This window comes from Thunnus thynnus, chromosome 21, assembly GCF_963924715.1.
Source record: "Thunnus thynnus chromosome 21, fThuThy2.1, whole genome shotgun sequence".
NCBI lineage: Eukaryota > Metazoa > Chordata > Actinopteri > Scombriformes > Scombridae > Thunnus > Thunnus thynnus.
This window is the reverse complement of record NC_089537.1, coordinates 15,220,286-15,234,835: the sequence shown is the minus strand read 5'-3', so window position 1 is coordinate 15,234,835 and position 14,550 is coordinate 15,220,286. Positions and strand designations below refer to the sequence as shown.

Below are 14,550 nucleotides of genomic sequence, written 5' to 3'. Positions count from 1 at the left end.
TACGTCAACAAAATAATTGATATTTTGATAGGTACACATTTGTATATACAAACTGCAACGTTTATAATTGACTGTCCATAAAAAGAGGAATGAATTCTCCAAAGAGTCAAGGCACACTGATTCATCAAGGTCCAAAAGCTAAAAATTAAATAATAAAAACATATACAGTGGGGTCCAAAAGTCTGAAAATCTCTAATATTCTAATGTAAACCTGGAAATAATCAGAAAGTTTGATAATTCAGAAACATTTTAAAAGAACAAGAAGTTATGACATGTAAAATAAATAAGAAATATTTAATATTCTGCACTATTTTTAGGTCAGCAATAAAATTTAAGCAAATTTGTGGCATTGACCGACTTAAGTCCTTTGTAAAAAAAAAAAGGTCAGATTTCCTTGAGTTATATCACTTCCATTGAAGTGTTCAGATGACGCTCAGGTAGGTTAGATCTATTCATCAGAGGCTTGTTGAAGTAACTCTACTTGCAGCCAGTGTTCACCTGTTATAAATCTGGCTGTGCCTCAAGTTTCCAGCAGATCATTGCTTACTAAGAAGCATTTTGATAGTGGGAAACCTGGCATCGGAACTAAGTGAAAGTGTCAGAAGCCATATTGTTATTCTAAGAAAAGAGGGGCTTTCTGAGCATCAATGGCTAGACTAAAGGTTTCTACGAGGGCAGTGCATGGAACTCTTAGAACGCTTTGCAGAAACTGGATCAGTTTTATCCAAAGCACGATCAGGCAGACCAAAAGTGACCACACCACTAGAAGATCAATGCATCAAGCTTAGTTTCCTGAGAGATAGCAAAGCAACTTCATCACAGACATAGAATTTGCTTAATAAAAGAACACAAGACTCCAATCAGCACAAGTACTGTCAAAAGAAGGCTGTCTTGTAGTGGTCTCAAAGGACGTGTAGCAGTGTCTAAACCACTTTTCAGGAGGGGAAACAAGGCCAAACACTTGGGGTGGGCTGAGAAATACCAGCATTTCACAGTGGATCACTGGGAAAAATTCCTATTTACTGATGAATCCAACTTTTCAACAAGATTTATGGCAGTAACAGAAGGGTGTATGTAAGAGGACGAACAGGAGAAAGAATGATACTGCAGTGAGTCAAACCCACAGTGAAACATGGTGGTGGGAATATTCCAGTCTGGGGGTGTTTTGCCTACTCTGGAGTTGAACACCTGCACCCAACTGACTAGACCCTGATCAAGGAGAAGTACCACTCCATTGTTCAGAGACATGCTGTACCCTCTGGTTTGTATGTTTGTGGAGAAGGATTAATACTGCAGCAGGATAATGACCCCAAACACATCTCAAATCTTTGCAAGAACTACTTGAAGACCAAAGAAGACCAAGGAGTCCTGACTGTCATAGACTTCCCTCCACAGTCACTTGACCTCAACCCCACTGAACTTTTATGGGGGCACTTTCTGTGAGTATTCTGTGACATCACAAGAAGCTTTTTGGAACATTGTAAAATCCTGCTGGGATAACGCGGGTCATCAGGTTTTGCACAAACTTGTGGAGTCCATGCCAGTTCAATTGCATGCTGTCATTAACGAAAAAGGGGTACATACCAAATACTGTAGATATTACTATAGAAAATACTATATAGATATTCTGAAATTCATGTACATTTTTCAAAAATTCTACTTTTCATTTAAATTGTTAAGCTGATATTATCATTTGTAGAGCTGGGTATCGATTCGGTAAATCCAAACCGATTTGATTCCAATTCACAGGTCCTGATTTGATATTGATTTGGTTGGGGATATTTTGTTAAAATACCACTTTTGCTTGGATATGAAAGAGATTCTCAGAGAACTAATGCTGTAAATTGTACAAGGAACCCTCAACCTGTTGCATTATTAAAAATAATAATATTTACATTAAGAATTGATCCCGCAGCAGTTACATTATTGTATTTTTTATTTAACATGAACATACGACAGTTGGCAACACGATATAGTGCAACTCTATGAACTCCACAGTCAGTGAGTATTGAATGACCAGATAAGTTCTTTCTTTAGTGCAGTGTATAAACAACAGCTTTAGATTTTAAAATCGAACCACAAGGCAGCCAGTGTAAATAAAGTGGCTTAAAAATATCTACTGTAATGTAAACAGCGCAACAAGATCTCATGGCAGGAGCCGCTCCACTGAAGGCACCGCCAAGCCTACAGGCAGATGTCTGGATTCATTTCAGATTTACAATTCACAGGAAAACGTATATATCAAAAGATTGATCCGGAATTTTATGAATCTATATTGTAAAATTTACATTAAGATCGATTTGAATTACAAATCAATTTTTAAAACTCAGCCTTAATCATTTGTAATGAAAAAAATAGTATTACATTAGAATACAAATCAAAATACAAATATCTAGACTAATGGCCTCAGACTTTTGGACCCCACTGTATATAAAATGATAAAGAAATAACTATAAATATGATATTTTATAGTATATATTTTTTGTTACATTTATTCATTTGTTTGTTTACTTTTTTGGGGTGGATGGTATATCTGGTATTTACCATTTATTCACTACTTTTATCTATGACACAGTCTTTTTTCATGTATTTTCTTCATTGTGATCTGCGACACAGTGTTAATTTATTGAGTACAGGTGTAATGAGGAAGCCGGATGTGACTCACGTGTGTTAATAAAGCTTGATGATTGTTGCTATACATTGGTCAAGTTTTTATTATGTAGACACAATAATAAAGGCTTTTTCACTTTTGTACCTTGATGAAGCAGTATGCCTTGATTTTTTGGACACCGACTACTCACCCAGGCATCAGGAGCACCTTTTTTGTCAGATCCAAGATGCACTTCATTCATTTGTTTCATCATTTGTTTTTTATCATTTGTAATTAATTGTTTTACATTTTACTACATGCAACAGTGTATACATATCAATCTTTATGTGACTGTTTCAAGCTGAAGGGTCATATGGCGTAATTCTATTAGAGGCCAAACAACTGCAAATATAAAGAGAAAAAAAAACATTTTATAGTCTCCTTGCTTTCCCTCACTGATGATGCTCTGTGTGCACCCTGCAGCAGAGTACTTTGCTTAACAGTGTATAATGTAAACAGTGCTGTCAGTTAGGGAAATAATGAGGCAAAGCTACAGTGTGATAATATGGCAACTAACATTTTGATTATGCTGCAAGGAGATATCCGAGACATTTTGTTTTTTTTTTATTTTTTTGTTGAAGCTTTAAAAAGACAGTTTCAATTTGTTTTCTGAGGGAATGCTGCGAGGGCAGTTACTGACTTCCTATATGTTGGATTCCTCAGATATAAGGGGATTTTTGATTGACGCAGGGATGAAAAGACAACAGTGTGCGTAGGTGGACAGTTGTTAATGGTTTACAAAAAACAGAAAAATGTAATAAGAATTTTTTTTACAACTCTACCTACATGTAAAATCAGTGAACAGATGTTGACTTAACTTCATTTAGTGGTGATTATTTAAAGCTCTTAAAAGTCGGAATAAAGACTTGAATTTACCATTTTAAATATTCAGCTTAACACACCTGCACAACAAATGTAACAATGTCAAAATATCACAACGCAAATGTAGCCTACTTCTTGGCTTCCTGTATTGAATAAAGCAAGTAGGTAAAATGTAATTAACCCATCCGCCTCCGGCTGCTGACAAAGATACAAGCAGCGAGTCTGGAGGGAGAGAAACACCCACCTGTACCAGCGAATCAAATGTGCACTTTTTACAATGTAGCTCTGTCAGCTGAACAACGAGCATGACTGGAGGCACAAACGGCCTGACAAAATAACAAACACGCACACTGAGTTACTGCCCTGCCCTCTATTAGGGAACACAATGCGTGTGTAAGGGGATCTTAATGAAGGACTCCCCTGAGGCAAAGCCCGACGTCTCTGCTGAGGATGTGTACTGTTAGAGCTCATTAAATGAACATGAGTACTACCACTGACATGGTGGGAGAGAGTCTGTGTGTGGTGTTTGGTTACAATACCAGATTTAGCCGTTTATGTCACGCAGCACACATGCCTCTCTGCACCAATTTATTGAGCGTGCATGCCCATGTTGTTCCATTTGTGTGTGTTGAAAGAAGTCATTACACAATCACACTTGACATGAGGAGAGTGTGAGTTTCATGTGTGCGCCTTTGGCATTTTGTTACTAGGAAATACTTACACAAGGCTATTGATATCACAGACGCTAAAACGGCACGGTTATTCGGACAAAATGAACTTGAAGGAATAATCGTATGTATGAGAGGGTACAGGGCGAGAGAGAAATTAATTTACAAAAAGAAAGAGTGACAAATGTGGGACATGAGATGAAGAAAAAGTGAGAAAGAAAAGAGGATAGAGGAAGGAGTGGTGTGAAATGTGGAATTTGATGTAGCAGTGGCCTCTTGTGGATGAAAATGGAAGCATTTGTATTTGTACTGTACGTCTCTGTCAGCACAGGTAACATAAATTAATCACAAAAGGACTGTGAGGAAAGAACTGTTTTACTTCCGTCTTTGCATGCCTTACCTACCTGCTCTGTGTGCGTCTTTACAGATTTAGCCTTCCGACAAGAAGCGCTTTTTAGTTCAGTATATTGGGATCAAAAATGTGACAGCTAATCCTTCTGATATCCATAAAAGCTTCAGAGTCATTAATATGTGTGTACAGTATGTGGACTGGACTCACCTCTCTACCCTTGTGTGTGACGAGGGCAGCCAGCGGTTTGGCGTAGAAGCGGCTGTAGCTGAATCCCAGGCAGCCGTACATACTGTTAGCAGTCAGCTTCAGAGCCTTCTGACGGATATCATACTGAGGAACAAACAGACTCAAATAAGGCCAAACAGATAAAAGCTTTTATCAGTCTCAGAGTTTAAATTCCCCATAATAATCCAGGGTCAGGTAGATCTGATAAATCACGTATAGTCTCTGACAGATGAAAATGTTTCTGTAAGACTGCACCGATGCACCTGCTGAACAGCTTTTTGCATGATTTTATCTCTTAGCTAAGAGCAGAAGGCAAAATAATAAACTTTCTGATGCCTAATTGCTGTCGATCTGATATGCTCATGTTCCATATAGGGCCATATTTATTGATTAATCTGTGAATGTTTAGATATTTATTTGCACAGTGAAAACCTGTCATCACTGGAATCCATTCTGACTAAAATTATGTGAAACTGACCGCAGTCACATGAGCAAGCTACCAACACATCACAGCCTCCTTTCAAGTCTACAGGGGTGAGTGTTTGATACTCAAAAGATTTGGGGTGAAGCATCACTTTAAGCTGCCTCATCATTAATAGACTCAATGTTATGATAGATTTTTGGGATCAAGGAGGAAAAAGTGAGAGATGACCATTCAATACAAACTAAAAGGCGAGTGTATACTAACTAAAATATTAAAAATAAAAAAAACACTTTGATGTACAGCATGTGTCACAATGTGGCTGTGGATATATGTGTGTTTCTGTATCAGCGAGTGTGTCTGCGTACCTGCAGGTAGAGGTCCGGGTTGATGTCTTGCTGTTTCATCAGCTGTTTGACTTGTCTACGTCTCTCCACCAGCTTCCTGATTTCCTTGGGCAGGATCCCCATATCCAGGTCGGAATCTGGAATCTCGGGAATCTCTTCTGACTCATCGTCCTGTTACCATGGAAACAAGAGTTGGAACTTTTTTTTTATGGAAACAAAAAGTCCACTTGGGTTTACGTCACACCTCTGTACCTGGGTACCAGGAGAGTGAGTGTTACCCAATAAATGTACTATTAAAGAATCATTTTGTTGTAAACATATGCACTACACACCTCATTCTTCTTTCGTGCGTTTTGAGCCTCTCTCTGCACGGTGGTGAAGCAGATGTTGAACTCTTGGATGATAGACGGATACAGGCTGTTGAAGTCGAGCAGCAGCACAAACTTGTCGTAGAAACCTGCGGAGAGATGGAGGGAGGTTATAGAAACGTGAACACATGTGAAAAAAGATAAAGATACACAGAGAAAACCTCAGACTCACAACACAACTTACCAACTTTAGGATCCAGCACCAGACCTCCAGCATAGGCTGCCTTCTTCTTACGCTTGCCTTTCCCTGCATCCAAATCTTCTTCTCCCTCAACCTGGGAGAAAGCAACAAAGAGAAAGAGCAGGAGACATTTGTGACATGACTGCACATTACAAAAAAAAAAAAAGAAAAAAAGAGGAAGCAGTGTGTGTGTGTTTACCGTCTCCAGTTGGGTCTTTTTGAAGGAGGGTTTGTCAGGGACAATGTAGTTCTTGTCATGGAAGGCGTGAAGCAACAGGAACTCATTCCTCTCAGAGCGACCGCCCATTAGAGTACGAGACTGCAGAGAAGCAGCAGAAAGACATCAGTGATGGAAGCAGAGGAGAAATAACGTTACCAAAAAGGAAACCATCATGAACCATAGGATTTAAAGAAGGCCCAGGGGTGACGGGATTTTTATGTTCTAATCCAACTAAAGTGCAAAATGTCATCTTCATCTTTTAGTTTGTACTTTGTGCTCTAAGCCTTGATAAAGACTTTTAAGATTTAAAGCTTCAAGTCTCTTTCCACTTTATTTTTCTCTTCATTCACCAGAGAACAAAGTCTTGCTTTTGTCTGCAAACTGTTTTGTTTCTGGCTTCAATTTTCAGTGAACAACAAGTGAGAAAAGGTAAAAGGCTGGAATTTAAAAACCTCAACGATTTTCCATCCCTGTGCGCTTTTGTCATGTGTTTTTGAAATAGTCTGTAGTTTTCCAAGTAATATTAGTAGTGCAAAAAAAAAGTGATTTTCAGAGTCAGCTTCTCCAGAGCCCATTCCCGAATCAGTTCAGGTAGATGCATTTCAAACAATTATAATTTCAATTATTACTTGCATTTATATTTGCAGCTCAGCAACATGAGTGACGATGGTTGTGCTGTAACATTTAACGTATATTTTTGTTGCTGTGATGGATTAATCAGTGTAAAGGTGTAGTGAGTTACCATGACATTGCCAGCGATGTTGGTGATCTGCAGGGCCAGCGGCAGCACGTTGAGCTCACACATCATCTGGAGGATAAGCTTGGCGTCTGTCCATGTCAACTCCAACAGGTAGAGCAGGTGAGGAGAGTCGCTGACACACAAACATTCAAACATTTTTAGGATACACATACATTTATTTTCCACACTGATGTATGTGAGAGAGAAAAAAAACCCACAAAAACTCTGCGTGTATGCATAAACACACGTCTCTTTCCAGAAACACTATCCTGATTACACAATAATCAACAGACCGCATATTAAAAAATTAAAGACATACACACACCTGTATAGATTCTTGATATTTTCTTGAGGGATGGTGACTCTTTCCGTCTTCAACACCTGTGCAGTCAGTTCAGTCAGGTGGTAACTTTTGCAGCGAATCAGCTCCTTGGCTGAGATCTCTACATCACACACCAGACGGCCACAGGTGGCGCTCTTCTCCGCAAAGGCACTACGACCCTACAAAGATATGATCTTTAGTGATGAGCACTACTGTACAGCAAAACAAGAACTTCTCTTAAGGGGATTTTTGTTCTTCTTACCCCTAATTTGGGCATGTTGGACCTCCTGAGACGTCCCATCTTAGACCAGTGGGGAACTTTGCACACATTGATGCGCTGGAGAAGCACTTCCAGGTCAAAACCAAAGATGTCGTGACCCTTAAGGAACAGACAAGGACAAAGAGGTTTATTTAATGGTTTTTATCCTGATTAAACATAAATGACTTATCAGCTCATATTTTGAGCATTGAGACAGTCTATTAAGCTGGGAGAAAATCAGGCAACTTATAAGTAATATTTAAAATAGAGCTGCAACAATTAGTTGATTGATTATCTAGTTGAGCAACAGAAAATTGATTGGCAAATATTTTGATAATTGGATAATTATTTTAGTCATTTTTTTAAAGCAAAAAACACCAAACCTCAAATGTGAGGATTGGAAGCTTGTCCGTGTCATACATGATAGTAAACTAAATATCTTTAGATTTTTGACATTTGATCAGATAAAACAAAACACTTGAAGACGTCACCATGAGCTTCAAGAAATTATAACTGTCAATTTTCACTATTTTCACAATGATTAGTCGACGAATTTATCTGACAATCAATAATCATCAGATAATAAAAATAATCATTTGTTGCAGCTCTAATTAAAAATGCACCACCATCAATGGAGAGAAAAAAAAAGTCTACTAGCTTTATTTCAATATGTGAAAAGTTGTGAAATAATTCTCCAAATACTCAAACTCACCACAAGCACATCAGGATCAATCTTGTGCATCTTAGCCAAGAAGAAGCCGAGCAAAGTCCGCTCTGTAGAAGCTATCTCCACTCTTCCGTTCTAACAGAGGGAAGGAGTCACATCATCAATGTTTTGGTCACATACACTGAAGAAAAGTCATGTTACAGAAATATACTCGGCATCAACACTAATAAAATCTACTATTTGTATAAATAATCCCAAACTACCAATCTGTAAAGTACTGTGGAATAAAATAACTGAAAATGTATCATTATACATGTATCATAGTCATTTGCTTTCCCTGGTTGACAATTTCTTATTGCTTTAACATTTGTAAAAATTCTGTAAATGTCTAAATTACTGATCTCTCTGAAAATATCAAAACAAATGTTGATGACATGCTTCTGTGCAAAAAAAACAACAACAAAAGAACACACACAATGAGTAGAAACAAGCTGAGGCCTACTCACCTTCTTCTTCACGACATCTTTGAAGTCGTACGGGAAGATACAGTCAGTAGGTTTACTGACCACTGAAAAAACAAAAAGAAAATAAATATTCCTACACATTTGCCATTTTTACAGACTTTAATATTCTGTCTATTTTTCTGGTGTTAGTAGGTGTTGAGCAATATGACTAATATCCAGCCAAACCGCAATATGGCTGAAGGTTATTCAATGTTAAACTGAGGTCCTTTACATATTGATGTGTGTGAATAGAATATATTCTCATATATTTACATCTTATTTGTAGTGAATGTATGCAAAATGAGACAACATATACAGAAATAACTCACCGCAGAAATGGCTCTGGTAGGGAGGTTGAGGTGGAGCTTTATCCATATGAAACTGATAGTGGACAAGTGCAGCCAGGGAAACAATCTGCAGAGGAAAATCAAAGATTCGCTCACACACTTAAAAATGTCAAGTAGTACATTTGGTCACTTGAGCAGCTCTAAGTGTTCTGACCTCGTTTTGATGCGTCTTGGGGTTCTGGACAGTCTTGAGGCTGATGGACATGACAGTGATGGGTGGAGGTGACAAGTCTTTGACCACGGTGACCAGATCACTCCTCAGGGCCATAGCCTCCACCTTACACCAGCTGACTGGCTGGTTGATCAGCTCTAACACACACACACACACACACACACACACACACACACACACACACACACACACACACACACACACACACACACACACACACACACACACACACACACACACACACACAGTGGGTACATTAGGTCAGGAATCTTCTCCAACATCTCAAACATGAGTTCTGTTTTTTATTTTTTAATTCAGAGAAAATGTTTCTCAGTATGGCAGCCTGAAATAATCTGTTCTTCTTATAAGCAGAATTGCTCCTATGAAAATATAGTAAAAGTAAATGCAGAATTATACAAACATAGCTTAAAAAAAAATCTAGATATCCTCCTTACGTGGTGTCTTGATGTCCAGCCAGCATGGCCCTTTAATCTTCCTGCTGAGGAGGAAGTGCTCCAGACTGGAGGTGTTGGTTCCAAAAATGTGGGAAAAGGTCGCCCCCTTAAGGTCAGAAGGCAGCGCAGGGAACTCAGCCTGCAAAAATATTATTTACCAAAGAGATTAATATGTTTTCATCAAAAAAGAACTATAATTTCATAATTTCTTCCAGCCATCTGGAAAGGGTGTATGTGCGCGTTCACTCACAGAATATCTGACTTCCAGGTACTCGCATTGACTAGGCACATCAGGTATTTCAAAGGCATAGTTCCTCTCCACTTTCTGCAGTGAGAAGAGCAAACCAGTCACAAACTTATAAGATTTTCCACTTCCCAGAAAATTACAATGATGCTTTACGATCCATAATTAGGGTGGGTACCTTGGACTTGAACTTCATGATCTTGAACTTCTCAGAGAGCTCATTGAACTCCTGGTACACATCCATCATTCCCACAGGAGTGTCCGACACCTCCCCAGTCTTGGGGTTCACTTTCTGTTAATCGAAACACAGTAAAAACACAGGATTTCTCAATCACGTAGAGGAGACAGGTAAAATGACTTGTAGAAATGTGGTGCCACATCTAGTGTAAGCAGATTAAAGCTGTCCTAAAGTTTATTATCAATATATTTATATAGATAAGGCTGGGGGAATGTACTGTGTACTGTAACTTAAATGGTAATGACATGGACTTACACAAATGAATCACAATCTTACTCTTTAGATTCAAGCAAATATATAACTGTTAAGATTTTACGTTGGAAAATTGATGATAACTGACCAAGAACCTTAATTGAGGCTGAAGTAGGCGAGTGTTCCTACCCAATTAGACATGCTCATAATAGAAAGTCTGCACTAAATATAGAAACTCAATCTCTAATGCTTAAAGTGGCATATGAAGGAGCAGGGAACTTACATATTCACGAGGCAGGAAGTACATGGTCCGCTCAATGTTCTTGACGGAAACACAGCAGCTGACGTGAGACTCGGCTGACTCGATCCACACCTTTCCAAACAGGTACACCACACCTAGGCCGAAGTTAGGTTAAAGCTTCAGGGAGTGCTCTACGAATCTGAACAGGTTATGACATCAAATAAAGAATATATTTCCCACTCCAGGTGTGAATCTGCCTTACCTGGTTGGTTATACGGGTCTTCAAATGCATCCAACCAATAAAATCTGAAAACCTGCTCCCCGTCAGGCCCTTCCACCAGCGGAAGTTTGCTGGAGTCGACCTGTACATCTGCTGGAGCCTCACTGACTTCGCTCTCATCTTGTCCCCAAGAGCTTCCGATCCTGCTGGATCTGGAAAAGGACAGAGACATAAAGTAACGCTAAATGTTCTCAAATCACAAAAAGAGTGTGAAGCTACAACACAAGAGCACAACTGGTTTATATTCAATAACTAATTAAGAGAAATGCTGCTTCAAACACAAGTACTTCTCTGAGGGAAAAGACGGTGTAAACATAACAGTCACTCTGCTACTCCTATATAGAGCATGTAAAATTTTAGCCAAAAGTAGCATAAAACACTTGAGCAGATGAAAGACTCACAAGAGGACAGGGTCCTGAGGCTCCAATTTGGGCTCCACTTTAACTGCAGCCACTGATGCTGCTTTAGCTTCAGCATCTTCTCTAACTGCAGGCTTCTCCTCCTCAAGCCCGACCTCCATCGGCTCATCGAAGTCCACCTCATCAAACGCCAGATTATCATTCACTGAGCGACACATTATCACAAAAGTTAAAATAAAAGTTGTGTGTTTCTAGAAGGGAGAAAAGAGCAACGGATAGCACAGATTTCAGAATTGTTTATGTCTTTATTACCTTCCTCTTCATCTATCTCCTCTGCTTTTGTTCTCTCCTTCTCCACAGGAAGAGCAGGTGTAGAGGGAGGAGGGCGGGCTGATGGCCTAGGGGTCGGGTCAGGAGGCGGCGGCCGGATCACTTTAGCCTTTAACCCTGTAGCTGAGGGTGTCTCCTGGTATCCCAGAAGTGAAGGACAGTATTTACATAATTAATTTCAAAATGCTTAAATTGGCCCCATTTAATTTAACAATTATTCAAGACTATGGTAGGAAACTGTGATGACAAGTTACCTTCGGCATCTGAGGTTTGATGGAGAACGGATTCATGGGTGATCCAAGAGACTTCTTTTTCTTTAGAGTGACAACTGGTGGAGGAGTCAGAAGACTCGGTTTCTGGGAGGACAGAGCGAGACGCATTTCAAAAGCAAATATGATAATATATCAGATAAGGATAAAGAGAGGAGAAACAAGAAAGGACAGATCTCTATCAGTGTAAGAAATCAGCCAAAACTATCATAGAATGTGACATAACTGGATGTTCACAGGTTTAATTATTGAATCAACACTTTGTCCTTTTCTGCTCGCTCATTACACATCAGCTAAAAGCCTCAATGTAAATGTCAATGTGCAGGAACCATTTGGTTAATTGTGGGAAACAGCTAGCTCAATACTGTTATTATTGTGGCTCTACAGAGAAAGTCAAATGCATTAGTTGACACTAAATTGTCTTCAATTATGTTCTGCGTTGCCTTGATGGTATGGTACCAACCTCAGAGTGCAGGTCCTGTAAGATATCTCCTAATAGGTCGTCTTTGGACAGGTCCACGTCTTTCTGCAAGAGACAAAATTATATTTTTGGTCAATGCACAAGCAAAAAAGGAGCAAGAGTGAGAAAAAGTATTAAGCATCTGTTGTTTCAAGTTCTGCTTTGATTTCTGTTTCCCACTTGGTGAAATGTGCAATACAAGCAGGTCAATGATGCAAACAAAAACACACCTCAGCAGGCTTCTTGACGTTACTGTTCATGAACAGGCTCTTAATGCTGTTGGGCTTTGCTACGACAGCTTTTTTCACATTTTTCTTCGAGTCATTTCCCTTAGCTCCCGCTTTTCCTGCGAACACAAATTAAAACTATTGACACAGCAGTTCAATCCTTGCAAAAAAAACAAAACAAAACAAAACATTTACTGGACATCATCCCACACTCACAATACTGCATTGGTGTTTACCTTTGTTTTTTTCTACTACATCATCATCCAAATCATCGTCAAAGATTTCTCGTCCATCCTCCACGTATCCTGTTCCATCTGAGAAAACAAAAGACATTAGGACCTCCCCGTTACACACACACTGCTACGGTGGACACATGAGACTGAAACTCACCATCATCGATAATCCAGTCATCCTCTTGTCTGTCACGCACCATCTTCGAGTACTGCTCCTCATCCACCTCCTCATAAACACTGGTAAACTCCTCCACCTGGAAAGCATGAAACATTGATTGAATATCGCCTATGAAGAGCTGGACGATATGATTAAAATGAATAACAAAATTAATTATTAAGAATATTATTTTTCAATATTGATCAATGAAGTGTGCTCCACTGTAACCTCTTACACATAAGACAAAACTCACCACACGTGTAACAATTTCTTTTTTTCATTTTCAAATACTATTTACTTGGACTCAAAACCATAACACAATATCATATCATCACAACATAACATTTATAAATGATAATATTTAATTATTATTCAGCTCTACATTGCTGGATAATTATCAGACCTTTACGCACTATTACCTGCTGAGAACATCTCATAAAAGTTCAACTTGTCCTTCTTACTGGAAAACATTTGAGATGTCCAGTTGTTCAATGAAGTCTGATATAATTGTAATATACACTACTCATGTTATTGCAACAACTTTCTTCCAAGCACAGTGGGAATTAAAGAACATTTTGTTGAGTAGAGCAGTTGCTTTGTGGATCCAAAGTCCCAAATTTGCAGGTGGATCCTAACAGATCACGTTATGATGCTCTGAGAGGTATAGTACGGTTATCTGTATTGTCAAGCAAGGTAAAATGTAGACATGCATGCACAGAAGTGACATTTAAGTCTATCTTACCTCATATTTTATCTTCTCCCCCTTCTTGGCTTTCTTGAGCTGCTCCAGAGCAGATTTCCTCCCCACCTTCTCTCTCTTCTCCCGTCTGGAGCGAGACTTGGCCAGACCACAGGCATCCCCTCCATCATCTGAGAGAGAGACAGACACACACACATACATCCACATGACGACGCAGTAGCAGGTGTGGGACGTGACAGCTGTTTGTCTCAGCAAACATCCACTAATGTCACATTTGCACTTGTGAGGAGCGCAGGCGCAGTGCGTTGCTACTTTTCCTCTCACCTGCTACTTCTGTATATGAACATGAAGACGTTTTTAACTAGTTTGAGATGTTTTGTTACTTATTATTTCTGATAGATACGGAGATTAGTTCATAAATATATCTTATACGTGGAAAGAAAGCAAGTTGGATAGTTACGAAATCAAATTAGAAAAACACAGCAATAGCAGCGCAGTTTAAGTTGCTCTTTACGTGTTTTTCTCTCCCATGCTTTAAAGCTAGACTCATGATAAACTGTTAGCTAATAGACGCACTTACAGACACATATGATGGCTTAAAACTGCTCTCAGTTATAGTATTATAGTGCACGCTAGCTAACGTTACTCTGTTAGCTAGCTTTCACTTATCGCTTTACTTTTGCTCTTCGGCTTAAGTCAGCTACCAAACGACACGACTAAAACACAAACTCACCACCGTCCATGTCTTTGTCTGGGTTTGATACCGGAGCCATAACTTTTAACTTTCTGTCTTTATCGTTTGTTCCCTGACAGAAACACAACAACAGGACAGTCCGCGCCAAATCACCTTCCCGGGGAAAGTCATATGCAGGAAGTGATGTCACAAGTCTGAAAGCCAATGA

The 14,550-nt window shown here is 39.2% G+C and overlaps 1 protein-coding gene across 1 annotated transcript in view; it reads right to left on the bottom strand.

Moving 5' to 3' along the window:
• pola1 (polymerase (DNA directed), alpha 1) overlaps positions 1-14,532 on the bottom strand; it is a 58,541-nt gene extending 44,009 nt beyond the window's left edge. Inside the window, exons 1-26 of the mRNA XM_067577908.1 lie at positions 14,382-14,532; positions 13,691-13,818; positions 12,949-13,045; positions 12,795-12,872; positions 12,562-12,677; positions 12,335-12,397; positions 11,857-11,958; positions 11,585-11,738; positions 11,315-11,477; positions 10,896-11,065; positions 10,676-10,788; positions 10,141-10,254; positions 9,969-10,043; positions 9,719-9,857; positions 9,246-9,400; positions 9,074-9,158; positions 8,748-8,809; positions 8,287-8,376; positions 7,578-7,694; positions 7,319-7,494; positions 6,997-7,126; positions 6,234-6,353; positions 6,038-6,128; positions 5,818-5,942; positions 5,507-5,656; positions 4,700-4,822 (exon numbers count right to left, since the gene is read on the bottom strand). Coding sequence (XP_067434009.1) covers positions 4,700-4,822; positions 5,507-5,656; positions 5,818-5,942; positions 6,038-6,128; positions 6,234-6,353; positions 6,997-7,126; positions 7,319-7,494; positions 7,578-7,694; positions 8,287-8,376; positions 8,748-8,809; positions 9,074-9,158; positions 9,246-9,400; positions 9,719-9,857; positions 9,969-10,043; positions 10,141-10,254; positions 10,676-10,788; positions 10,896-11,065; positions 11,315-11,477; positions 11,585-11,738; positions 11,857-11,958; positions 12,335-12,397; positions 12,562-12,677; positions 12,795-12,872; positions 12,949-13,045; positions 13,691-13,818; positions 14,382-14,421 — 2,976 coding nt within the window. The 5' untranslated portion in view covers positions 14,422-14,532. The remainder of the gene's footprint in view (positions 1-4,699; positions 4,823-5,506; positions 5,657-5,817; positions 5,943-6,037; positions 6,129-6,233; positions 6,354-6,996; positions 7,127-7,318; positions 7,495-7,577; positions 7,695-8,286; positions 8,377-8,747; positions 8,810-9,073; positions 9,159-9,245; positions 9,401-9,718; positions 9,858-9,968; positions 10,044-10,140; positions 10,255-10,675; positions 10,789-10,895; positions 11,066-11,314; positions 11,478-11,584; positions 11,739-11,856; positions 11,959-12,334; positions 12,398-12,561; positions 12,678-12,794; positions 12,873-12,948; positions 13,046-13,690; positions 13,819-14,381) is intronic.
• Between the last annotated feature and the right edge of the window lie 18 nt (positions 14,533-14,550).